At 42.2% G+C, this 27,962-nt stretch overlaps 1 protein-coding gene across 3 annotated transcripts in view; it reads right to left on the bottom strand.

Moving 5' to 3' along the window:
• ASPH (aspartate beta-hydroxylase) overlaps positions 1–27,962 on the bottom strand; it is a 190,742-nt gene that overhangs the window by 16,403 nt on the left and 146,377 nt on the right. For all 3 annotated transcript variants that reach the window (XM_054984911.1, XM_054984913.1, XM_054984912.1), the window contains 4 exons: positions 23,305–23,403; positions 18,563–18,652; positions 9,339–9,476; positions 929–1,064 (listed from right to left, as the gene is read on the bottom strand). In XM_054984911.1, coding sequence (XP_054840886.1) covers positions 929–1,064; positions 9,339–9,476; positions 18,563–18,652; positions 23,305–23,403 — 463 coding nt within the window. The remainder of the gene's footprint in view (positions 1–928; positions 1,065–9,338; positions 9,477–18,562; positions 18,653–23,304; positions 23,404–27,962) is intronic.

Consider the following 27,962-nt stretch of genomic DNA (forward strand, 5'->3'; position numbering starts at 1 on the left):
TGCCATGATGTAGGAAAACACAGCTACTGTCTCCATATAGACTTAATCTAGATCACAAGCAGAGAGCAGGTGTAATACAGACATAATTATGTTATTTCACACACTAATTGCAGGAAGCTCAGAACAAGCTTTTGGGGCCAATTACTTCTCCCCCTAGCTTATTACATGTTATATTTCGTAGGCTTTTACTTCAACTGGGATTAGGGAGTCTTCTGTCTTGCAAATAAGCATGTCATCATTTTTCCAGCTTTGAGAAGTGGCTTGCCATATGTTGTAAATTGTGATAGTGTTCTATCACATATATTCTGGATACTGATGGTGTGGTTAGTTGTAATTATGATGTCTACAGATTATATTGGGAGCTAGCTTTTTACCACTTTGTTGTTTTAAATGTCTTTTCATTCCAATGTTTTATTATTTCAACCCTTACTGGTTATATGAATGATATTTTTATAGATTCTTCTAAAGAGTTGAAAATGCTTCAAGAAATATTCTCAAGACATTTGGTTTTCCCTGATTTTCTTCTTTGTTGTTTGTTGCCCCCTTCCTTTTATCCTCTGTTGACTCATTCTGATTTGTGACCATTTTCTATATTCTGATACCACATTTTCCCTATAAAATGTATCCATCTTTTGACATGATTTGTGTATCAATAAATCAATTATACATTACACATACATCATACATAAAATTGGTGAATATTTTTTACATATAGTGCATAAAAGTAATCAAAACAAATACACCATTAATACTGGCAATGAAAATTGGAAGACTGAAGCCATTCACAATGACAACATATGAAAGTAAAAAGAAATGGAAAAGGGCATATTTGTTTATCCCTAATTAAAGCGACAACTATTTCTCTTTGTTATAAGTGTAGTGTGGCAACCTGATAGCAGGAAAAAAGGGAAGGCGTGTGCTTGCATACCTTGCTGCCACAGGGTGAACTGGCTCCAGTCACCTTTCTCCCGCAAGTTCTCATCTTCAGGGAGGAAGAGTCCTTTCTCTTTATCCATCACGGCAAGCCCTTCATCCCGAATCACCTTCCAGTTTCTTTCTAGGGACTGAAGAAGCAAAGAGTTCAAAGGCATCTTCTGTTCTGACAGAATTTAGAGCATTTCTGACTTTTAACAAGCTTGTCAGCAGTACCAAGGTATTCATCATCATTAAGAAGGTTCTGCATTTTCCATTTTCCATCCATTTGAGGCTTTAAAAAGCAAACATGAAAATCATCTCTAAGCAGTTTCTCAGCTTCAATTACCTTTTTATCACAAACATTCCAATCATCCTCCAGAAACTTATCAGATTGGCCTCCACTTTAATTTGCTCTTAGCCAAAGGACCCAGTCATTTCATGCCATGAGTTTAGAGGACTGATCTTTTCAATCATAGCGCACCAAGACCAAGCAAATTTCCACAATTGTTCAATTGGAGGTTTATCAAATGACGCACAGGGTGAAGAAAGTGGGCAAAGAACATTTTTGTTCCCCCTCCCCTTCTTCTAAAATCCAGGGGCATCCAGAGGGAAGTTGACGGGCAACAGATTTATGGTAAACAAAAAAAAAAACCCTGCTTCACACTGTTCATAATTAACTTATGAAATTTCACTGCCACAAGATATAGTAATGGCCACTAGCTTAGATTGCTTCAAAAGGTAACTAGACTTCCTTGGATGAAAGATCCATCAATAGCTATTAACTATGCTGGGGACAACTGCAAGGGGAGGCTTTGGCCTCTGTGCCATGCTTGTAGGCTTTTTCTTGGAGGCATCTGGTGGACTACTGTGAGAAGCAGGCTGAGGGGCTAGATTGGATCACTGCTCTGATCCAGAGCAATCTTAATATTACAGAGTTCAGATTGTAATATTACAATCTTAATATTTCAGAGTTCAAAACAGCAGAATATTACAGTTGTTAAGCACAAAAACTTCCGATTTTTTTTCAGCACACCCACCCTCAGCCTTTTAGTTGATATTGAGGAAGATGATTGTGACAATCAACCCTAAATTTTTGCCTATTCTCCAGTGCTCTGAACCAATCCTGGTGCCCATGCCTCATGCAAACCCCTACAGACTGCCAGCCAATTACAGCTCCTGGAACTCCACTGGATGGGAGTGGGTGAGCTAGCCTCAGTTTAAGGCGCGAAAACAAGATATTTTTTCCTGCAGACAGGGGAACTGCAGCCCTGGGTGAGGGCATCAGCTTAGCCAGGCATTTTATTTTGTATTTTAGTCAGGATTTGGGGTCAGGTAAGGGAAATATACTTGTTTTAGTGAAATAAACAAGCATCCTATGAAGGGCCCATCAAATCTAGTTTTCTGTGTACAGGTTTTATGTATAGGTAAAAGAGTAGCCTGGAACCTGAGTGTAAGCTTGTAAACTGTGGTAAAAAGTTGAACCTTGAATGCTGAGGAAATCTATCTGGAAAAAAAGGAATCAAACCTCCCTTCAGTGTGTGTTTGGTTAACTAAGGCTCAGTTCAACATGTTAACTCAGAAGCAGGCAAAATGTATAACCTCAAGGGAGTGCAGCTGAGAGCCAGTTGTACATGATGTACTTATTCCACACTAAACTATTACTGTGTTACACCTTATTTTCTGTAAATAAAATTTTGTTGTTCAGTTCCATCGGCATCTTGTCTGTCAAAATAGCTGCATGAAATTTACCTCGCAATTAAGCACCATATTATTCTTTCAGGGTCACAGGTAAGAACCCTTTAGGGAACAAAAAGCTTATACACTACAAATCAGTTAAATAAACCTTGTGTCTTCCTTTTACTGATTGTGGATGGCTGAGGGAGTTTACACAAATAAAAGAAGGGACCACAGAGAATGTAGGATTTGGACAGCTGTAAATCCACAGGATGTTTACCTCAAGAGTCTCCCTCTCTCTTCTCTTCATCCATCCCTTCCTCATTGCTGCCACAATGATACTTTCTGATTTGACTATATATTCAGGATTATACATGATTCAAGGAAACATTAAGATGACTGTAAGTATAACTGTAAATCAGGTGTATACTTGCTTTCTACAGAGACTGTGTGTTCCAAAAATGATGTCATTACTTCTTCCAGATTACAGATTCGATTGATCATTGAGTGACACTGGTAATATCCAGGGGCATCCAAACAAAAGATTTGTAGCTGCTAACAAAGATTCTCTAGATCCTAGGAAGGTGCTCAGGTTCTTCTTGGAAAAGCCCAAATCACCTCTTTCCAGCTTTGCACTTGCAGCTATGTAGTATGCATGCATCCACTAAAGCACAGTGCTGGTGGGAACTGTTGACCAAATCCATTCAAATGCAAATACTTGCACTGGCCAGAAATAGTTCAGAAGAGATGGGTCACAAGGCAGGAAACAAGTCATGACCTCCTGAGGTTATTGAGGTTATAGAAGTCTAAGCTGGAATTACTTCAAAGGTCATTGAATTGAACAGTTTTGTGAAGTCAAATTGAAAGCAGAGCTTCACTGGTGGTAGAGTTTTACAGATGTGCTCATCAGATCCCCACAGGTCGTAGGTCTGCAGGTCTTTATCCAATGTTGGTTTCCCATCTTTCTGCCCAGCAATTAAGGACAATAGTGGAATTGGTCAATGCAAACTGCTCTGTTCGCACAGTCCAGGTCTTTCCTGTGTTCTTGTTCTAGGACACTTGCCCCCAAACTTCTGGTTTGGTACTAAAGCATCAGGTTGAAACTGGAATAAACTTCTGTGAAATCTGTTTTCACTTATATTTCATGTGTTGCAAGGTTTAATTGGCCTATACTGACATTACTGGATTTCCTTAAAGAAACAATGATTTACTCCACAGCCACAACTAACGCAACAAGTAGCACTAACTATCTCCATATTTTATTAATCATAGCTTAACATGGGAGTCTCCATCCAATTATTTCTGTTAAGCAGACTTAACCCTCTTAATTTTACAATTTAATTTTATCAGCAAAATGGTACATTTATTATGTAAAGTTATGTACCAAGCAAATTTTTGCTATTAAATTACACGGGCATCTTTTTCAAAGGCTGTGTTTATGGGCTACAGTCATGCAATTAATGGGGAACTGCTTTCATTTCACAGGGGCAATGCACTGCATTAAAGGTGTATGAACTGGATAAAAACCTAACATGAGTGGGCACCACTCTGTCCAGAAGAGCTGTATACAAATGGACTGTTATTATTATTATTATTATCATTCCAAGTAATGCAACAACTGACAGTGTGCAAAGGCAGAGATGGTCAAAGGAATGCAGATTTATCCAGTACATTTTAAGATTGACTCTTTCTCCAAGAAGTTCAGGATAGGATATATGCTGCGTCTTTCTCCATTTTATCCCCACAACAGTTCTGTGAGGTAGGTTAAGCTGGGGAAGTGTGACTGGCCCATGTTCACCCAGCAAGCTTCATGGCAGTGTGGGAATTTGAACCCACGTGTCGGAGGTCCTAGTCCATCTACTACAGAACGATTATATTATCTGTGTAGAATCTTAATAGTCAATATATCAGAATTTCAGTTCTTCTAGAACTTGGGCATAGGCTTATACAAGTCCTGTCATTCACTGGAAAGCCCAGGTAGCTGCCTTTCCGTGAATTATGTTCTTTGCAATTAAGCCTATAGCTTCACCTCAAGGGTACAAGATATAAGTTGCATGTTAATTAATTTGACTCGTGCTGGCTAAATAAACTTCAGACTGCTACTGAGAACTTGAAAATAGAGGATGAAGCTTAATCAATCATCTCCAGTGACTTTGTTACCTTGATGCTATTGGAATCCTTTGTAAATATCAAACCAACATTGCCAGGAAAGGAATATCTAGTTATGGTATATAGGAATATGATGATTTTATTTATTTTTCCTACCAATAGCATTTTGATGTAATTAGAATTAAAATGTAAAAGATATTTTCTGATTCCTAAATCCCTACTGAGGCATATGAAGGATAAGGATATGTCTTGTGCAATTCAAGTTACATACTGAAGTTAAAGGCTGCCAAATTGGATTGTTTGCAGTTCTTTGTAAGCAAACTGTGAACTGAACCAGTCACAACTTGAACTGTGTGGGAAAAAACTTGCCCAAATCCTTCCGTTTTAATAAGCAATATGAGGAGACGCACAAATGTCTCTGAAATTAATGAAACGGCTGTCTTTATTAAGCTTGTTACCACTCTCATGAGAATGTTATGGGCACGTTTCGCTTGCAGCAAAACACAGCTCATTATTGGAACTACATTCAAATATTGAAATAATTTTATAGAACATTAACACAGACCACAAATGGATTTCCCCCCCTGAAATGTTTTACCAAGTTTGAATTTTAATTCCTCAGGCAAGCTTCCAACTGGATTCGTTACTTTAGAGATCCAAAACATTGCACCAATTAAAACAATATATATATATATGTGTATCAGCAGCAGCATATGCTGTCATGAATACAAACAATCATGGATAGAATCAGTTGCCAGTATAGCTAAAGGAACCTGTTCTTCTGTCTCCTTTCGTACTATATCATTGTATTGCTTTATCATGGTGTTCCATAAATCTCACTGAAGCTTCTCTTCTGTGGTTAGCAACTATTACTAGGGTAATAACAAGGCTATGACTATATATGAAAAAGCAAACTTGGTGTTACGATCTTGGATGTTTTATTGTCAAAGAACTTGAATGAAATTTTATTTTTAAAAGTCTAATTTATCATAATATTTAACAACTAGGAAAAGTAGAATGTCTTAAAATTTATACTAAAAATAGGAAGGAGCCATGGATCTGTGGCAGAGCATCTGCTTTACATGCAGATGGTTCTGTCCCTGGCACCTCTAGTCAAAAGGATCAGGTGGCAGGTGATGCAAAAGAACTGAGACCCAGGAGAGCTGCTGCCAGTCAGAGTAGACAATATTGTCCTTGATAGACCAATGGTCAGGTTCAGCTGCATGTGTTCATATAAGACAGCTGCATGTGTTCATACACTTGTCATCATATACTTACTCAGAACCAATGTGGTTTAGTGGTTAGAGTATAGGACAAGGATCTGGGAAATCCAGGTTCAAATTTCCACTCTGCCATGGAAACTTTGTTCTGGATGACTCTAGTCAAGTCTGATTCAGATAGAGGTGGGCACTTAAGAAGCCCTGAGCATTTAGTTAGCTTTTCTATATCAAATCATTTAACTCCTGGCGAGAGGTACACCACAGATAACGTTTTAGGTTCATTACCAAGTATTGTATACAAGTAATACAATTATGGAGTCTCTGGTTCCCTTCTAAGCCTTTATTATTGCAACATAATTATTCAGCATTCTTGATACCAACTCAAATTAACAGATTATTATACCATCCATTAAAATAATTACAAAGACCATTAAGGTTAGCAATTAAGTCCAAAAAACATCATACCTAAAGATAAGAATGTCACAGGCAAGGAGCCCCTTCTAAGAAGAAGCTCCCAATCAATTCAGCTTTTCACGTTTAATGGGTTTCTTAACAATTTCCTTACAGTAGCTGTCTGTCCCACTTCAAAGGGGCACACATACTTGGCTAACTTTTTATCTTGTAATGTCAAACATCAGATAAGTTTATTCATATCTGAAAAATCTTAAAATACATATAAATAGTATGTTCATTCTTGCTACTTCTTATCTTAACAAAGACAATGTAAAATTAGTGACTATAAGTTCTTCATACATATGATATCTTTTGGCTCTGAACCAATACATCTATCCTTGCATAATATTGCCAACTTCTGTGAAGTTAGACATTCTTGTCATTCTCAGACACTCTCTGCACTTGGGTCTTAGGGCATTGTATATAGTGGGCTGGAGGGGTCACTGTTCAAGCAAACTTCACCTAATTCGGAGGAAACCTACTACTGACTGTTCTCTAAAGAACCCCCCAAGTTTCATGAAGATTGGACCCCAGGGGCCAATTTTATGGGCCCCCAAAGAAGGTGCCCCAAAACACACAATATTTCTTATAGGGAAAAATATCTCAGGGCTATCCATGGGGCTGGGGGTGGTATTTTTCATGTAAACTCCACCAAATTTTCAGGGGACCTACTCCTGATTGTCCTCTAAAGACACCCCCCCTCAGGTTTCAGGAATTTTGGACTCCTGGGGTCAATTCTATGGGCCGCTGAACAAGGTGACCTCAGCCACTCCATTGTTTCCTATGGGAAAAAAGTCAAAGCTGACTCCCATTGCAGAAACACACTGGGGCAAGGTTGCCATGACCAAGGCACACTCCCAAATGCAAACTGAGCACATCTCAGAACCAACTTCAAGCACAGGAATGGAATCTCCCTAGAACCAAAGTGAAAGAAGGGGACCAGCACCATATCAGAGAATCACATTTATTCCACCCAAACCAAACTGAAGCAAGAGACACTGTTGCAACTTAGCCCAACAGAAGCAACCTGAAGCACAGGAATGAATCTCCCCAGAAGCATACCAAAGCAAGCAACACTATTGCAACTTAGCCCAACAGAAACAGTGTTATTCACAGCAACCATGCACTGGGTTCAGGCAGTGGGGAAACACCACAAAACAGAACCAAAAAGAACCACAAGTACAAAGCATCCCCTTGCTTCAGTTTGGTTACTGGTGCCTGGGAGAAGATCTCTTCCTGCATGGGAACATATGGTATCTGTTGCCCTTTCTTGTATATTACAATGCAAGAGCTGGTAATAGAACACGAACATTAGCCCTCTTGGAAGGCAGAGGGTCCCATTTAGTGCCCATACGAGATACTGTTTCTTCCATTATTTATGGTAAACTGGAACATGATGTGGAGAAGAATGAATGTTTTTTAAACAGCCAAGCAGATATGGGAGGAGAGCAACTATGAATGAGTTCCAGGCCATACAGGGCATGGTATACAGGGAAAATAGAGTTTATCGAACATGTTCTGCTGCACTGCCCATTCTACAATAACATCCGATCTCACTATATAGTTCTAATCTTGCCATCTTTACCAGGAAGATCTAAATAACTTTATGTATCCCACCTTCTTGCAGACTCTTCCCAGGAAATAACAAACAAAGTTGTCAAATTTTGCCTTTGGGCATGCGGGATATGCAAGTGGTTGACTGAGCCTCAATAACTTACTACCTTGTCAGAGGAAGGCATCATCTCTCTGTCCCCCCTACAACCTGGGCCCACAGTTCTGTACTCATTGCACTGCATATGCCCTCCCAATTCTTATTTTTATTGTTTTTATTCTATTCTTCTTTTACTCTCCGAAGTTGATTCTGTATCAAAATAAATTGACTGATTGATTAAATGAGTTCTATCTTCTCCAAAGAACTAAAATAATCTTCATCAGGATTCAAGAAGAACTCTCCCACACACAGAATACGCCTTTAATCGGGTACTCTCACACGGTCTTATTTTTTTAAACAAAGCTTTCATACAAGACAGTGAGTGAGGGCTGCCATCCAAATAACCATTGCACCAAGATTTCTGGCAACAGTAGCTGCATAAATATTTAAATATATTTTACTCAGAAATTTATGAGGTTTGTTTTTAAAGCTTCAGCAACACTTTTACATTGACAAATCTTGGGTTTTACTGAATGTACACTAACATCAACAATAAAAAGTGAAAACAAATTCCAAAGGACCTTGAAATAAATATTCATGATTTAAACTGGAAATCCCACCAATCCACATTCTGATAAGCAGCTCTGCATTTGCTTCAAACATAAGACTTAGAAACAGATCCTGTAGTTAATGCTTTACAATATTGTTCCTTAAGAACACCATAAGAGTAGTGATTATAAATAATTTACTTGTCTATCTCAAGAGCTATAAAAACACTGAGGAGTTATTTCAGCTGTAGTTTGATTTATCCAGCTGGCCTGATGTTGCCTACCTTATGCAATTAAACCTCCCACTGAAGCTTCTGAGAATTAGGAGAGGACAAGGGAAAATGGATCAGCCTGTTTCCACTAATTGCAACATCCAGTAATTTAAGGTTTGCCTCCCAGTAATTAGTATGAATTACTGAGTTACTATGGTCATCGTCATCTGATGAACTCAAGTGGGCTAACATGTAATTTTTTGTGTTCACTACTCTGCAATCCATTCCTTCCAACACATAGTTATAAAACAATTATGAACAAGTGTTGAACAATTATCAGTTTAACTTCCAGTGGTAATTCCAGAATGAATAAGGAATATTTTGCATAATTAATTCCAGGTACCAGCCACAAGGAATGAAAAGACTTATAATGTAATCCTATCTGTCCTATCTTATGCACATTGATTCTGAAGTCTCATGGTGATTCATGAGATCACAGACTTAGTATATACTTCTTAGGATGAAGATATGTAGTAAGGAATACAATATGACTCACCTTGACCAGTTCTGTATAACCTGTTTCTTTTGCTGACCACCACGGTTGAGCCCTTATGCCCTTGACATTGTACAGAGAACGCTGCCAGACAGATGCAAAGTGACCCCGTTGGTGGCCAAGTTCATACCATTTGTATGCCTAGAAAATTGGAATTTGTTAACTCATTTACATTAGTTATACTTCAGCAGAAAAGGATAAATCAATAACAAATATAATATTCAGGCAGTTCTTCTGTGCATCTTATTAACACTCCCTCCAAATATTATGACAAGTTTCCGTTAGCTAAGCACTCTCATAAATAACCAATTAAAACTAAACAAAACTGAATAATTCAGGAGAGTGTTGTACACAGGTAATAGGAGTATACTGTAATAAAATGGTTCAGAATGTTGCTTTGGTTAAAGAATAGTGATTGTGGACTACACTATTGCATATAGGTGTACTGTCTGTTGCTTTAAGTATGATCTTACTATGTAATTTCTGCATTGTTTAATGTGTCATGTTAATGCTTATGCTTTGTTTCAGCTGTTTCAGATTTATGCTTGGTTTCAGATTTCTGCAATCAAAGTCTTATTGCATTGTTTATTGAATGTTCCATCCTGTTGATCGTATTGACTTACATTGTGTAATCTGCCTCGAGTTTTTGTACTTCTGATAATAAACTCTTTTATATCCTTGTGTGTTTTTGGGAGTTTAAGGACTTCCGTCTTAATCCAGTACTTTGGCCCATTTGGCTATAGCTACCTAAATAATTGTTTGGGAACCCAATCTCTAGGTGTCCTACCTTGCAAGGATGACTTCTTGGTTAAAACCTGGTAGGGCTGGAAACTTGCCTGTCGGTTCGTTGGCCGAGTCCTTGAAGTGATGACTCACTCCCAGCTTTGAGTGTTTTTCTCTGGACCTCCTACTCAGAGTGGCTTGTGGATACAGCCATCTGTTTCCCTTCACCCACTGCAGAAGGGGATTCCCTGACCCCTCCCGCAGCGGGCCAAGTGTGGGGGGTATGTTTTAAACCTACACTTTTCTAGCTGCTTGCAAGTGGCTAGAAAAGTATAGGTTTTAACTTCTCGCCCCGCCGCTGAGAGCCAGTTTGGTGTAGTGGTTAAGAGCGTGGGACTCTAATCTGGAGAGCCAGGTTTGATTCCCCACTCCTCCACTTGAAGCCAGCTGGGTGACCTTGGGCTAGTCACAGTTCTCTGGAGCTCTCTCAGCCCCACCCACCTCACAGGATGTTTTGTTGTGGGGATAATAATAACATACTTTGTAAACCACTCTGAGTGGGCATTAAGTTGTCCTGAAGGGCGGTATATAAATCGAATGTTATTATTATTATTATTATTTGACCCAATGGGAGGGGAGGAGGGAATCCCCTCCTCCACCGGGTCAAATATGTGACGGGGCTGGAAGTTTAAATACCTTTTTTGGTATGCTATGAATCTTTACGGAGCATACCGAAGCCAGTCAATAAGCAATTTCTGCAGTGGCTTGCACCATTGTCTCAGGCAGTTACCATGCAGTACAGTGTCTCGCTTCCCTCTTACTCTGCATGTGCCTTTGATGCAGCTCCACATCTTGTCCTCAGTCACCTTATAGGCTTCCCTTTTACAGCCCCTCACTATCCATAGCTCCACTTCCCTTTTCCCACACCCAGGTTATATACTGATTCATTGGTCAAGGATTATAGCACTATCCACATAAGTGGCTCCCTTTGGCCATGCCTTTGATGGCTCCTAGCAAGGGAAACCTCAGGTGTGGGTTGATTGGGCATCTGAGCTCATCTCGTCCCCACCACCTGGTTCCACAGCTGCTGCAGTGGTGAAGAGGGCTGGTGAGCTGTTGTTCTTGGAGCTGGCACTCTCTGTAGCTGCAAAGAGCCTAGCTGTCATGGGGCCCAGTGAGGCTGAGGTCTCCTCAGAGGAAGAAGAGCCTTGTGTAGCCAGCCAGGCCAGCCCTGATGCAGCTGAAGCTGGTAATAAGGAAGAAGAGCTGCTGGCAGATTAGACTCCATGGCCAGCAGCTGAGCCAGCAGCCCCAACACCCTGCAGCCAAAACACCACTGGTGAAGCCCAGCCAGCAGTTACCCAAAGCCCTCAGTTAGCATCTGAGCCAGCATCACCAATGCCCCCCAGTTCCACCACCACTGGTGAATCACTGCCAAGGACGCCCAAACCTCCAGCTTCACCCAGGGAGTGCAGTAAGCAAAAGCAGCAGGTGGAGCTGTAGGAAAGGCAGCAGAGTGCACGCCTCCCAGCCAGACACCAACTGCTTGTGGAGAGCGATAAGGAAGTAAGCACAGGATAGCTCCCAAGCAGCTGGCTGCCAGCTCAGCCTACCTATAAAACCCTGCCACAGACAACTAGGAGGCGTGGAAGTAACATGTCAGAATCCTGCTCTGACTGCGGCCACGCTGCTGAACCTTGCTCTGCCCTTGCCTTGCTGTGTGACCACTGGACTGTGCCTTGACCCTGCTTCTGGCTAGCCCTTCTCTGACTAGTAACTGACCTACAGACCTCTTGACTTGGCTTCTGGCTTCTGGACTTTGGACTTGAAACTCTCACCTGGCTTTGAACTCGTGCACTGACCTTGGACTGGACTAAAATTACCCTGCCTGTGCTGACCTGGCCCATGACACTAGTGCTGTCATGGCCCTGTTCCTCTGACTCTGTGAAGGTCCTGTGAGCCCACTGGCTGAGCACTGCATGAGCCAGCCATGAGGCTCTCTTATGCTGGGGCTTCTTGCAGGTACTGAACCAGGGCCAGCTCCTGCCGTGAATGGAGGAGGTGTGGCTGCCAGTGATGACAGAGGCTGGGGCAGGCAGTGGCATGAAGCAACCAAGGCCTCTTCCCTCGCTGCACAGGGGTGAGTTGCAAGGCCCACAAAGGCTCTTTCTGGTGTGGGAGGGGTATAATCCAGGGCCGTTCCACAGCCATCCCTGGACACAGCAGAAACGGTAACCATATGGAATTTGGAAACTTTTAAGAACACTTTAACAAAACCAAGGATAGGCCCAATGCCTCCATCCTTCTTAGGGACAAGGAAAAAACTAAATGGAGCCTATAATGTAAAAGTTAACATTATTTATAGGGTGGACAGCTCCTTTGGCAATAAGAGCATTTAGTTCTTCTCCCAGTTCAGGGAGGGTGTTGTTCACAGACTATGAGGTCAACAGGCAACAGGATGATGTTTCAATTTGAGCCTATAGCCTTAATTGATAATGGCTAAGAACCAAGAGTCAAAAGTGATAGCCTCCTATTCAACAGCAGGGATGGCCAGTGTGTCAAGGAAGTTGACTGACTGCAATGGATACACCATAGGTAGTTGAAATTGTTTCTGTGGACCCTGCTGGTTGGTGATGAGGTTGTTGACCATTTGAGGAGTCCTTTGGCCTCCTCTTCTCCTGTTCTAAGGTTAATGTGAATGATCTCTGAAAAAACCCAAACAATTTTGGTGGGAAATACCTTTGGGAACCTTGGTATGAACGCAGGTACTGTGTCTGATGTCAAAGTAAGTTCCACTGCTTATATGGCTGATGGTCAGTTGACTTCACCTCCAACACTTTAGCTTTCTGTTAGTTTTTCTTTTTCTGCAAGAGTACCTGGGCATGTCCTCCATCTTTGTTTCCTGAGGGAGTGACACAGAATGCAGCCATGAGGGCCTCTTAAATATGATCAGAGAGGCCATGAAATGCACTGAAATATCTACAGCATGTCTGCCAGCATTGATTTGCTGCTTAGAAAATTTGATAGCCTTTGTCTGAAGCAATTTCATCAATGCTTTCTTTTCTTCTGGAAGGGTAACAATGTAGGAAGACAGCTTTTCCCATAGGTAGAGCTGATACACTCCCATAATGGTCTGGTAGATAGCAATCCACATGTTTACTGCTGTGGATGAATACTGCCTCCTACCTAATGTGTCAAGCTTCCTTCCTTCCTTCCTTCCTTCCTTCCTTCCTTCCTTCCTTCCTTCCTTCCCATTCGGTGCCAAATGAGACTCAGCCCTGTGACCAAAAACAGTGGAGGAAGGGTCACAAGAAACAGGCAGAAGTCCTGCTTGATCTTGTACTTGGATTCTACCTTGTGTGATGTCAATGGGATAAACACAGGTTTCTCCTGTGCACTGTTGACAATTTCTGTCAGGCCCTCAAGCATAGGAAAAGCCACTACTGCTGGGGATTCAAAATACAGATGCTTCAAGATCTTGGTCTTCAGCTTCAGTTCCAAGGATGAACTGTCAATCTCCAATGCCTGAGCCATTTGAGTCATCTGCTCAGAAAACAGGAGGAGATTCTTGTTGGGTGAGATCAAGCTGATGCCTCCGATGGCATCATTACAATCTGACAAGGCTAAACCCGGTATGACCCAAAAATCTTTCTGATGGCATCATTAGCTGATGGATCGGACATCAGCTTGGATCCAATTTCTGATTGACAGACTACCTCTTCATCATCCAAATGTGTCAGGTATTCCAGCTAGGATGATTATAAAGGTGGTAACTAATGTTGCCATTTGAAGTGGCCAGTCTCAGATTTGATGAGGAGTGCTTCCCCAGTTGTTCCAGCCACTTGCAGTGGCAAGACGGTGGGAGGTAATAAGGGTATAGCATGTCTCCAACCTTTTAGCAGGCGTTGGATGGGCAGGTGATGTCAAGTTAACTTTGACCTCACTTTCTGGCACTGATAGATCTGGCCAATCCAGAGGCAGTGAGGAGGCTCTGGGTGGAATCAGAAAAACATCTTTATCCCCAACTTCTGTAGTTGTTGTCTTTACAACTGGAGACCAATTCTGAGGAGGTGTGACCTCAGAGTGATGTCTAAGTGCTTGGTTTCCTTGGATTTTTTGGCCAGTGGCTCCGAGGTGCTACTCAGAACCAACTGAAGTTTCAGAGAGAGGAATTTATAGCCCATCAAATCTGACCTTGACACTGATGCCTTTGAGGATACAGACACAGCCTTCAAGGGTGCTCCTTCATGACAGATTTCTTTGCTGCTGTAGTATCAGAGCCTGACAACACTTTTCCCAGAGTACAGCCTTAAGGTGAAGCACCTGTCCATCCCTCACCTTTGGATGAGTTGCTGACAGTATCGACAGATGATAATGTTGTGGGCCTCAACAAGGCACAGGAAACATAGATCATGCTTCTCGGTATGTATCATTGTGGTTCTACACTGAGAGTATTTTTGAAATAAAGTTCTATGAACCATGAATGGAACAACTGAGAGAGAAAAGCTGAAGAAGTCCTTCAGAGTCTGCATAAAGACATTCACAGAATGCCTCTCAACTAATGGTGGTAAAAACACCAGAAGAAATCTCCTCTCATTGCAGTGGCTAAGAAAGAACTGAGGGAAGGGGGAGCTTTTCCCTCAGGGCACATGACCATTTAGGCAGGAAATGGTTTTTCTGTTTACTCAGGGAGAAGTACCCCCTATGCTAGGGTTTTTAAAGAGCTAGAAAATTCTCCCCGAAGTGGCAGGCCTGTGCATGAGCAATCCCAGTGTGGAACTGCACAAAAGACCAAAGATGAACTCCATGGTTGCATACAGAAGCAAGTGAAACATCATACTTACAACACAAAGAAAGGGCTCAATACACAAACTTCTAAAAACATTGAGTTACAAGGGAATCTGTCTTAGCTGTCTTTTTAGCCAAGCTCCTTGAAGGAAACATGCTATTAGATAAGTTTACACCCAGCATCCACTTCCACATACTCATAATAGATCATTATAAGTTACAATCTTCAGGCTTTAGCCTTTGAATTAGAAGCATGATGGCTTTACAGAAACTTGGTTCCACACCAGACCTTATACCAGGGATGGGCCCTACTTAACAACTTTCCAAATTTTCTGCTAAAAGAAAATAAAAATACAAATTAAAGCTTTATTAACTAGTACAAGAGTCCCTAACCTTGCTGAGCATGCAGACACTTTTGTAATTTTGAGAACAGGTAGCAGGTGCCTAGTTGCCATATTTGGGGAGGGAGGTAATCAAAAATTGCTGCTGCAGGCTCAATCACAAATGTTGGCAGATTCCATGGACTGTTAAATGGTTCCAAGTCAAGCTTCCTCCTGTGAGGGAGGGGAGTGTGTGTTATGTGCTGTCAAGTGGTTTCCAATTTATGATAACACTACCAATGAATGCCCAATAAAATGTCATATCGTTGACAACCTTGCTCAGGTCTTGCAAACTGATTTCCTTTATTAAATTAATCCATCACCTGTTGGGCCTTCCTCTTTTCCAAGTTCCTTCAACTTTTCTTAGCACTACTGTCTTTTCCAATGTGTCTTGTCTTCTCATGACCAAAGTATGATAGCCTCAGTTTCATCATTTTAGCTTCTAGGGAGAATTCAGGATTGATTTGATCTAGAACCCACTTAATTGTTTTTCTTGGGCAATCCACAGTATCCGTAAAGATCTTCTCCAACACATCTCAAATGAACCAATTTTCTTCCCGACAGCTTTCTTCATTGTCCAACTTTCATATTCATACATAGTAAGAATACCAAAGTATGAATTATCTTGATATTCATCCCAGTGACACATCCTTATCCTTAAGGATCTTTTCTATTTCCTTCATGGCTGCCCTTCCAAGTCTCAAGTCCCCTTCTGAGTGATGGTAGTGGTTATTTCCAAATGGGTGCTCACTGTTACCCATAGACAAAAAGGTGATGCATTCTAAGCTTTTCTGAAGCATCTCCTACTCTAGTGAAGTGAGAGAAAGCCAGGATTAGCTCTTTGCTATGAGAAGAAGGAAGTGCGTGCCAAAAAACCATGTCATTGGTACTATGGTGCCTCTCAGCATCACATTAGGGAAAAGGAAATGAATGACAGTGGAATCAAGGACTATTGACATTTTGGTTGCAAACTCTTGATTATTTCTTTGCATTAATAGCAGTAAAAAAGAGCCTTAAGAGCCCTGTGGCGCAGAGTAGTAAGCTGCAGTACTGTAGGCCAAGCCCTGCTCACGACCTGAGTTTGATCCTGAGTTCGATCCTGGCAGAAGCTGGGTTCAGATAGCTGGCTCAAGATTGACTCAGCCTTCCATCCTTCTGAGGTCGGTAAAATGAGTACCCAGTTTCCTGGGGGTAGATGACTGGGAAAGGCAATGGCAAACCACCCCATAACAAGTCTGCCAAGAAAACGTCATGATGCGACATTCCCCATGAGTCAGTAACCTTTACCTTAATAGTGGTATTGCAAAGAAATGTTTAAGAATGTGACTTCTTCCATTTGAGTGCTATGTGAGACTAAATGTCCATTTAATTTCTCCCTGCTTCCAGTCAGGTGCTATGTGAGAATATATGCCCAATTAATTTCTTCCAGCTGAACAGCTATTAAAGGCAGCCCTTTATGTTGTATTGCCTCCTTAATTAAATCCTTTTGTGTGCCCTTATTTAAAATATTTGTTTCAAATTCTCCTATTATTATGAGAACATAATGGGAAATTCATTGCAGCTACTGGGGAAGGGGTTCAGACTAAATTTTCCAACACTTGGACAGAACTTTCCTGCCTTCCCCATCTCACTGCAGCCTACTGATCTCCACGAAATGCTGCTCCTGAGGGATAATATATCTTGAGGAGGGGAGGTCGGCAGTAAATGTTCATCTGACTTCTACAATCCATACTGAGCCAAGAGTCTGGAAAGTTGATGAATAGATTTGAGTTTGTCTCACCAGTGTAGCATCCTGATGCCACCTGTTCAATACATTGCAGGTCACTTCATTTTTAAAGATTACCAGTTCAGTGCACTCTATTCTATGAGCAAGTTGGCTGCATGAAGAGACTCTTTGTGATGCTGTATCATCATTAAGACACTCAAAAGCTGAGTTTTCACTTCTCACTTTAGCCTCTGATGATGAAGACTCACTGTCAGTGACTGATGACAAATGCTTACGTATTGATTTCCTTCCTTGATTAAATTGTGAATTTCAGCAAATCCAGCAACACTTTTGTAATTTAAAAACTGACTTATGAGTGACAAATTTAACAGTATGTTTTGCCCAGAGAAGATGATTTTTCATGAACCCCACTTTTTTCCCACTCAAACTTCATAATAATAAATAATAATAACATTTGATTTATATACCGCCCTTCAGGACAACTTAATGCCTACTCGGAGTGGTTTACAAAGTATGTCATTATTATCCCCACAACAAAACACCCTGTGAGGTGGGTGGGGCTGAGAGAGCTCCAGAGAGCTGTGACTAGCCCAAGGTCACCCAGCTGGCTTCAAGAGGAGGAGTGGGGAATCAAAGCGGGCTCTCCAGATAAGAGTCCTGCACTCTTAACCACTACACCAAACCAGCTCTCATAAACTCAACCTCATAAACATTTTTACTCACACTCAAAGTGAGCTAGTGTACCAAACCAAAAAGTGCACATACATTTGTCTATGGTCTAGGAAATAAACCTAGACTTCCCTCTGCTGTCTACAATCTCCCCACAGGCACATGTTGAGTAGGGCTATTCCCCGCCCCCTCAAAAAAGCTGCTGCTGCTGCTAATAACTTCTACTTTCCCCATATGGTTTTTGTATTCCTGCAAGTGAAAGTATTTTTAAAAGACATGCCCCAGCACTGCTCTTCACTTCAATTCTATCTCAAAAAGATTGTCCGAAGGACAAAATGGTTCCACAATACCTTCCCCACAGATATCATATGTTGGCTTCATCATTTCCGTATCATATTTTTTTTTCAAAAAGTGTAAATATTACTAAGAGAGTGGCTGATAAACAGAAGATCATATTCATAGCTAATTTTACATTATTGGCTTGGATCCCATCCTTTGTTTTATTTGCACTCCTCTTTGTAGACCAAGGAGGCAGCCCTCCACTACAGAGAGGCTATGGCTCAGTGGCAGAGCATTTGCTTGGCACACACAAGGTTCCAGGCTCAATCTGTGCAACTCCAGTTAAAGGGATCAGATAGTAAGCGATGGGAAAGATCTCTGCCTGAGACACTGGAGAGCCACTGATTTTAACAGACCAAGTAGCTTCATGAGTTCATGAGACCTTGTCCTTCTGGCACTAGAGACTGTTTACCTCTTTGAAAAACATTAATCTGGTATGAGAAGAACACGCCACAGAGGCATGACCGCCTCCACAACAAACAAAAAGGAGTTCAAGGGGACACGAAGTATAGCATCCAATCCTCAGTTGATTATCATGAGGTCCCTTCTGCAGGTCCCTTTATTTTCTTTCTCAGATAAACCTCATTCAGATCAAACCCCACCTCTTTGTTTCCAACTCGCTGCATGGCATCCCCCAGATGAAAGTAAAAGCGGCCATCATCGGTGCCGGGGTCTCCTGATTCTAGACCTTCCTAGAAAAAGTAGAAGATTATAGTGTCAGTAGTCTTAGCAAGAAAATGTTTCTGTCCAAGAAATAGTGTAAACTACCTTAACAAAAGTATTCATACAGTTCTTATCCTATGTACTTATCTAAGTAATCTTTGCAAGTAGGGGGTACAATGAGAAAAATGTCCTATAATTTTGTATTCGGGGTTTGGGGGGGAAATTTTACCATGATTGCTTGTGCAGGACATTACCAGTTTAGGATTCAAATCCATGTGGTTTTTCATGTTCCAAAGGTTTGGGACCATTATTTTTAATCAGGAATCTATTGGGGGGTCTGGGGCAGCTGTTTATAAAGACAACATGCAGGAGATTCACAAGGACTTGCAGGGGGCATCTCATTTCCCTCTTCCCCTTCCCTGCCCCCCATAGCCTTAACTCCTTTTCCTGCTTCTTTCTCTCCCTCCAACCCACTTTTGTCTGCCACCCTGACTTCACTTTTCTCTTTTCTTCTCCAGTAGCCTCTCCTCTATGGCCCAGTTGAGTGCCAGCTGAACCAGGCCCAGTTGCCTGGTGGAGAACGTACAAGGACTTGTGGGGAGGTACTTCATTTTTCCCTGTATCCTCTTCCCCACATTATTTTCTATTTCGTCTTTTGGCAGCCTCCATATGCTCACCTTTCCCTATTTCTTTCTCTCCTTCAAACCCACTAAACAACTTACCTTTCATCTGTCCCCCCATTTTCATCTATATTTATTAATTTACTTCATTTATATACTGACTTTCTCCACAAAGGGAACACAAAGTAGCTTACATCATTCTCCTTGCCTCTATATTATCTTTACAACCCTGAGAGGTAGATGAGGCTGAGAGTGTCGCTGGATCAAAGATACCCAGTGAGCTTCCACAGCAGAGTGGTGATGTGAACATGGTCTCTCAGATCCTACTCTGAAGTGTTGGAATATATGTTACAAGGTCTGACATTCAGTCATTATGGGGTTAATGTGTTTACCTAGTGTTTGTATTGTTTGTGTTGACCTGGAAGAAAACCTGGCACAGAGCCAATAGCCTTATCTGATTCAAAGCCTGGGAAACTGAGGTGTGTTTGTAAACTATTGGTCAATAGGTCAGGTGACTTTCTTCCCAAAAGGTGAAGAAGAAGAACAAGAACAAGAAGAATCTCCATTAACCATGCTTTTAAAGTTTGTACTCCATAGTGTCAAGATGTAGCTTACAGAATTTCTTATTTTGTAGGAACCCTGTGTACCTTTTTCCTTTAGAAGTAAATATTTTTAAAAGCAAACAGGTATCTGACTCTCTATTGATTCAAGATCCATTGCAAATCTGAATTTAAACTATTTTAACCCATTTTTTCCCCAACATAAAGCTCTAACCACAACACTGGTTGTTATTGAACTGTAGTAAGCAGTGAGTCATGCAAATCATGTGGTATCAAGTTGCCTGATGGTTGCTTTTGGTCCTAGCCCCGAGGAGTCCCCCCTCAAAGGCCAAAACAGCCCAGAAAATGGCCCTGCCTCCTCTCCTTGCCTTTTTCTGACAGAAACCAAGCCTTAAATACTGGCTAAACTGTTATAGTGGTCTAAGGGCATCTGAATAAAGCTACAGGTGTTCCTTTTATCATTTGGTTTTTTTTAAAAAAATACCAATGTATTTTTTTAGATTTCAGATTTTTCTGCAAACTTGTGGCGTTTTTCAGGTGTGGAAGAAGATCTGTCATCTGTTCAGGGCTCCAATCTCCAGATTTAAGCATCCAAAGATCGAGGCCACTTGACTATTAGTATATAAGATGGCACCAAATTTGCAAAGAACATAGTCCTACCTCTAACCTAACCCCCCCTAGGTTTCAAGTGAATTGGACCAAGGGGTTCAGTTTTATAGACCCCCAAAATAGGAGCCTTTTGGTGCAGGTGTACTTCTCTCTGCTGCTTCCTATTGGGGGGAAATGGTGCCACTTACCAGCATTAAAAAAACACCTCTATCTGCATTCTTTTCATTTTCCTACTCTTACAGTCATTGGCAATAAAATGTTTTTACCTTTCTGCTTAATATTCTGCATTTGCCATCATACCATGTTGTGGCCTGTTGCTTGTTTCCTTTCACGAAGTGAGAAAGGCTTCCTTTGCAGACCTGCCCCTCCCCAACACGGCCCTGCAGGTCTGCCATTATTCCCTATGGGGAACTGTCTGCAGAGAGAACAGGAATGATTTTTTTCAACCAAATGACACCAAAATTGCAGCACATCTAGTGCTGCCTGTTCACCAGGGCTTTTTTTCTGGGAAAAGAGGTGGTGGAACTCTCAAGAGGGAAATGAGGGAGAAACATACAGGATTCTTTGAAATCATATTCTTTCCACACGCTATGGACTTACACTAACTTTAAAGAAGGAAGGAAAGAAGGAAAGAGGGAAGGAAATACACTATTAAAAACACTGTGCCTGAGTGCCAGTTTCAAGTCAACACTAAATTGTATTTAGGATGTTGGCACAGGTCCTGAAAAGAAAAGAGAGGGAGGGAACGAAGGAGAGAAAGACAAAGAAAGAAAGAAAGAAAGAAAGAAAGAAAGAAAGAAAGAAAGAAAGAAAGAAAGAAAGAAAGAAAGAAAGAAAGAAAGAAAGAAAGAAAGAAAGAAAGAAAGAAAGAAAGAAAGAAAGAAAGACACATTATTAAAAACACTGTGCCTGTGTGCTAGTTTTTAGTCTACACTAAATTATATTTAGGATGTTGGCACTAGACATGGGCACGAATGGGGGAAAAAACCGAACACGCTGTTTGTAGTTCGTTGCTATCGTTGAACACGAATAGGCAAACAGTAATGAACATGTCTCGTTAACGAACATGTTCATTGTTCGTGGGGACCAGAATGGCCCTGTTGGACTTAGAGAGCCCATATTCACAGGGAGTGATCAGCAGGCTCTCCTCCAGCCATCACCCAAGTTTGGTCAAGATTGCAATACGGATCTTGGACTTATACATTCCCTCCTGCACTTTATGGCCTTTGGCAGCTGACAGCTCCCTGAGCACCATGTCTTGCACAGACTGGTAGAGGGCAGGCAGGACTTGATGCCCAATGGTGCGCTGTGATGGCATGGAGAACCATGGGGCAAAGTGCTGAAGCAGCCTTTGGAAGCCCACACCCTCCATGATGGATAGGGGGAATCCTTGCAGGGCAATCATCTCTGCCATGACACGAATGCCTGCCTCCTGAGCCCTTGATCTCACCCTTTTCAATGGCACTATCCCTGACCCCGATGGAACAACCTCCTCGGCGGCCTGCCTGACCATTCTGCGAGATACTCACGGAAAGCTGCCAGCTTCCTCACACAATTTTTGACACTAGATGTTTACAAAACACCACAAATCACGTTGGTGGCATTTTGTAAACGGATGGTGTCAAAAATCATGCGAGGAAGCCAGCAGCCTTCTGTGAGTATCACGCTATTTTTAGACCATGGGGAAACGACCTTTCTTTCTTTCTCTTTCTCTTCTTTTCTTTTCAGAGCCTGTGCCAACTAGAAATGGGCACGAACAGCATTACGAATGCAAAAAAGTCACGAACAGCCCGTTCGGCGGTTCGCAAACAAGCTGTTCGTGAGACCTCATTCCAGATGAACAAGTGGTCCTAGCAAGCCTAGTTCGTTGTGTTCGTCTGCTGTTCATGAAGCCAGACAGTCAGGCACCTTCAATTAATTCCCTTGGCAACAGAGGCAGGGACTGCCTGAACTCTCTACACGCCTTCTGTCGCCCTGGAAACCCCAATCTAAGCCCAATTTAGCTTGATGAGCAGGTCTTCCTTCCAAGTGTGGAGCTCCAAATTAGATACAATTTCTTACATAAGACCAGAGACCACAGGGGAGGGAGGGGGAGGGGTGGTGTTCTGTAGCCATGGGCACTTCAATCTCATCCCTGCAAACCCTGTTAGGCAGTTCTGACTGCCAACCACAGACCTCCTGCCTTTCTCTATGAGACCACTGGTTATAAAAGGAAGCGTGCTCCAAGTTCTGGCTTTTCAGTTTCAGCAGGCAGTGGAGTGGGAGAGAGCTGTTGCTAGTCTTTTGGGAGAGAGACAGGGAGAGTGCATTGGAGCTGGGATTTTTTCTGTGTGTGGTGAGATAGGGTTCTATCCCCTCTGGTTCCAGGGCTGCTGCCAGGCCCTAGGGCCAAGCTTGGTGCGCACCTCGACTGAGGGCTCACACTGATTATTATTAGCAGTGCCTGATCTGGTCAGGTTTCTGGGAGTGCTGAGCTAGGGCTCTACCCCCTCCCTTTGGTTCCAGGGCTGCTGCCAGGCCCTGGGGCCAAGCTCAATGGACAGCTCGGCTGAGGGCTCACACTGATTAATAGTATTACTGCCTGATCTGATGCTGGTCAGGGATCTGGGAGTGCTGGGCTAGGGCTCTAGCCCCTCCCTCTTGTTCCAGGGCTGCTGCCAGGCCCTGGGGCCAAGTAACAACAACAACAACAACAACAACATTCAATTTATATACCACCCTTCGGGATGACTTAACACCCATTCAGAGCGGTTTACAAACTATGTCATTATTATTGCCACAACAACAAACACCCTGCGAGGCGCGTGGGGCTGAGAGAACTCCTAGAAGCTGTGACTGACCCATCATAACTCATACTATATTTCAGTATTATATAAGTAATATAAATATTACTTTCAAATAAGGAATGCTTTCTTCAATCTTGTTCTCTGCTTTCAGGATGAAACCATAATGCACTTTAGCAAAGCCATCATTAGGAGCAAGGTTCAAGACCTATAAGGGAAAGGAAAACAAATTATCAATGTAACTTTATGTCTGAAATGATTTGGAACATTGATTTATAGTGTTCAAAATGGACCTCGCAATGTACAGTGGCTGAAAGAAACATACTACTCTGTTAGTTACTTATGGGCAGAATTACATGCTGGTTGCCACTGTAACACATGGATGCCATGAGAGTCAGCAATCCTTTATCTTTTCTTTCTCTCTGCTCTGCACAACAATGCAGCAGATTTTTCCAATAACTGAAAATCCTTCTTCTCATACACATTCTGAATGTTGTATCTATTGAGAATGGGCTGGCCAGAAATGTAAGAGAGAGAGATTTGTTGTTCACTTGCCTGAAAGTGAGCCTCTGCAAGAAAGGCAGTGAATACATTCAGTAAGTAAAAAAAATTCATCTAGCCTCAATTTTCCTCTGCATTCAGGGATCCCAAGCCATTTATGATGAAATAATGATGTTATTTTACATTTAATTGTTTCCTACTGCTAAGCCTCCCTTTTCACACACATATATTTGTATGTACTGGGCACTCCAAAAATTGAAGAAACAATCTAATTTAGTGAACTCTTGCAGGCTGGACTCAGACTTTTAAAAACGGCATTGTGAGGCACTGGCACGAGACACCACACCAGAGAGGTGGGGCGGAGGCAGCGAGGCGAGAGCTTCAAAAGGAAGATGCGCAGGAGAGAGGAGGTGGGCGTTGGAGAACAGAGAGGTGGAAGGTGGAGTGAGAGAGCCGGGAAGGATTAAGAAGGCTGTGCTGCAGAGTCAAGGCAGCAGTGAGCAGCAAGGTTCAGAGAAGAGACGGCAGGGACAGAAGTCCAGTCTCAGAGAGCTAGGGAGGAGGGAGTGCCATTACAGCCTACCAGCCTGATAAACAGGCAGGCGAATAACACCAAAGGAACACAGGTGAAGGGAACAGTGGAAACACACGAGGTCAGAAAGTCCAGTCAGGCCTGGGATGAGCTGTAATACTGCAGCCCTTTGTTAAAGGGCCAGCGTCTACTCTGAGGCCACTGGACCAAACATTACAGGCACCTCATGTTAACTTAACATTGCTGCATATTGTACAGTTCCCTGCCTTAGCTGCTAGTAACTGGAAGATTCTAGATCCATTTATGTCACCAATGGATGTTGCCAATGGTTCTAAATATTACAAGAAAAATGAGGTGAACTCAACATAAGAGACGTTTCTTTCAACAGCACACATGATGTAATTGCAGCCTTAATTGTGAAAAAGAAGAATCTTAGTTGTGCTGTTATTCATGGTTCAACTCTTGTTTTAAAACAGCATACCAAATGTCAGGTTTTATATATACACAATGTATTTTATTAAAAAACAACAACCCAATACATACACAGAAAGGAAGGGTGAGAATACTGACATGCTACTATGGCCTCTTCGGCCATTATACAATAATTAATCTATGGTTCAGGACTAAACCTTAAACTATTTCAGAACATTGGTCTGTCTATGGCAGAAGGTAGAAGACAGATATAAGAGATAGAAAATTTGCCTTTAGGTTTCTTATACTATAGAAGAATCACTTGAAGAAAGTAAAACCAAGATCTATTGCTCTTTGAAATCAAAGTCACTTTGATTTTTACAAAGACCATATTTAATGTATTGTGCCTGAGTTCTGGACGATGGGATTCAAAAGAAGAACATCTAATGGGAAAAAATGAAATGCCATCCACATCTTGACATTGCCTTCAAGCTGTGGTGAAATGAAGGGGTTGGTAAAAGAGCTGTTGAAAAGAGGGCATGTTTCCCATCAGGGTGAATTCTGGCTATAGACATTGCAATACTTTGATTTAAGGTTCAGCATTTACGATTCTCACTGAAGAGGAGCAAAAATATAAAAAGCATTCATAACAAGACTGAAAAGTTAAAGAGGGTATGAAAAAAACCAGGTCATCTGTGAAAAGTGTTTTTTGAAAAGTTATCTGAGCTGCTGATCCAGAGCTTTTCCTATGTGAACAGCCCAGAGGTGAAAAAAGGAGGGAAGGGATTATTCCCTGCACCTCAATGGCCAGCAAACACCAGGAAGCGCTTCAGGGGCCTTCAGGCACTGCAGGGGCACACGCTTCCTCACATGCACTGTTTTTCCTATAAGTGCCTAATTGATCCTTGTACATTTATTTGACTGATGTTACTGCATAGGATTTAGGATGTACCAGAATGTGTCTTCTAAAACTTTTTTTAATTTAAAAAACAGCCATCTATTTATGGACAATACCTATACTAACTACTCCTGCAAGACTGAATAATAATAATAAAATTGTGTTGGTATAAAAGCAATTGTTTTGAATTCATGGAAGGGTTTCCTCCATTTATTTATATTTTATACTGTGCTAAGTATATTTGTGTGGAAACCCACAAACATAAGAACATTTTATGTTAAGAAAATTTCATTTTTATCTTTATAACACTCAAAAAAATAAATTTCCTTTCTCACATAAAATCCATTTTCATTAGTCTGAAATTCTGCTTTACTATTGAAAGACAACCAGTATGGAGCCCCCCCAGAACTCAAGAATATAACAGTGGAAAACAGGGTTGCACTTACCTGTAACTGTTGTTCATCCAGTGGTCTTCTCTGTAGGCACACATGGGACTGTGCCAGTGCAGACCAGCTGCTGAGGTTAAAAGTTTAAGATTTCTAGAACTTTCCAAAGTGTTGGAGTGCTCCCCCCAACCCTGTCGCATGCAGCTATTTTTCCATCCCAAACTGCACGTGAGCTATGGAGGGGGAGCACTCCTCTCTCATCCTCCCTTTGCTGCTGTGGAGAAGATGGTACGGTATTACTCCCTACCACAGCAGGGAAAGGAGGGAGAAAGGTGTGCCTGCAGAGAAGCCCACTCGATGAATAACAGTTACAGGTAAGTGCAACCTTGTTTTCAACTTTGTGGCTTCTGTACATTCCCACATGGAAGAATACCAAGCTTATCTACTGTAGGAGGAGTAGCCAGATTTATCACATGCAATCCTGATTGCAGATATCACCCATTTAGAGTTCGTGCAGATGCCGATTTCCCCTTGTTGAGGCCAGAGAAACATATTAATAGGTTCTTATCTTTGTGCATGTCCTTGACCCTCTTCAAATAAAAAGAACTCTCCTCACATCTAAGGTATATAGTATGTGATCCTGAGGTGAAGTGGGGTTAGGCAGGAATACAGGGAGAATATTGTCTTGTGAGTAGGAAGGGGCATGGACCAGGAAAAAACCACGGACCATTGGTCCATGATCTGTCATGTTTCATGGACCACAGACCATTCATGGACCCACTCAGGTTCGTGGACTGGTTCATCAGTCCATAGCCCATCACTTCCCGGGAACCACCCCCTTCGCACTCACAGATGCCAAACTCGCAGCAAGGCTTCAGCAGGCTCTCCTCCAGTCACCCTCCAAGTTTGGCCAAGATTGCATCTCAGAGGTCTGAGTTACAGACCCCCCAAAGCAGCTGCTCCCAGGAAACTTCCAGTTGTTAGAATAGGAGCCACCAATGCCAATGGACCTGCATTGGCTTGCAGCGCACAAAAGTTGCAATGAAAACATGGAATGGAGTCTTCCTCTGAGAATGACTGCCCCCAGAGTGGAATGACAGTTCCTGGAAGCAGAAAACCTGCTCTGGGGCTGGAATGGGGAGGGAGAGAAGTACTCTTTGAGGGGACAGTCAAGAAGACGTTTTGGGAGAGACAGAAGAGGAATATTCTTTTAAAGGACACGAGGATAGAGACAATCTAGGAGAGGAGGTTAAATTTGGGGGGAGGGAGTGGATTTCTTTGGACAGACAGGAACAGGAAAGGACAGAGGCAATCCATGAGGGGAGCTTACTCCTGGGGGGGGGAGGAGATTCTCCTTGGGAGAATAGAAATCTCTCTATCAGGCTGGCCGAGGGGAGTCTGGAAATGCCGAGAACAATCATCATGAGGAGGCAGACCTGGGCATGGGGAGACTGCAGCCGAGGAAACACAATAACTTGTAATAAGCTTGCTCCCAGAGTATAGCTGCAGCACAAGCTAACTGGCCAGCTCAGCCGAGGAAGATACAGGAGGAAGACAGCAACTTGATCTTGCTGCCTCTCTCTATGCCATTCTGATCATAAGGCAGACAAGCACTGTTTCCTGCCTCCCCTTGCCGAGCCTAGCGTTAAATCTACATTCAGGGAGGGGAAGGCTTGAACTCAGCTTTGGTGGAGCTTCTTTGCAAAGGGTCCAGGGAGAGGGAGGACAAGACAGGCATGCTGGGCTTCTGTGGCTGTCTAGTCCCCCCTACCCCAATCCTGGCTCCTTCTAGTTTGGAAAGTTCCCTGAATCCTTCACCATCAGCATTTACAGGACCCCGTGCAGGGTCTGTAAGATGGGCAGAATCTGTGCTTTCATTTAGGTGCTTTCACAATGCAATTCTCTGCCCCCTGCTGCCCTTTTCCAGGATAGTAATGTGCCTATGAATCACTTCAATCCTGCTTTTCAAAAGAAACAAATACAAGTCAGCTTATGCTACAAAATCTATTCATTTTTGTACACAGTAAGGATTGCAAAGT

Source organism: Eublepharis macularius, chromosome 7 (genome assembly GCF_028583425.1).
Source record: "Eublepharis macularius isolate TG4126 chromosome 7, MPM_Emac_v1.0, whole genome shotgun sequence".
Lineage (NCBI taxonomy): Eukaryota > Metazoa > Chordata > Lepidosauria > Squamata > Eublepharidae > Eublepharis > Eublepharis macularius.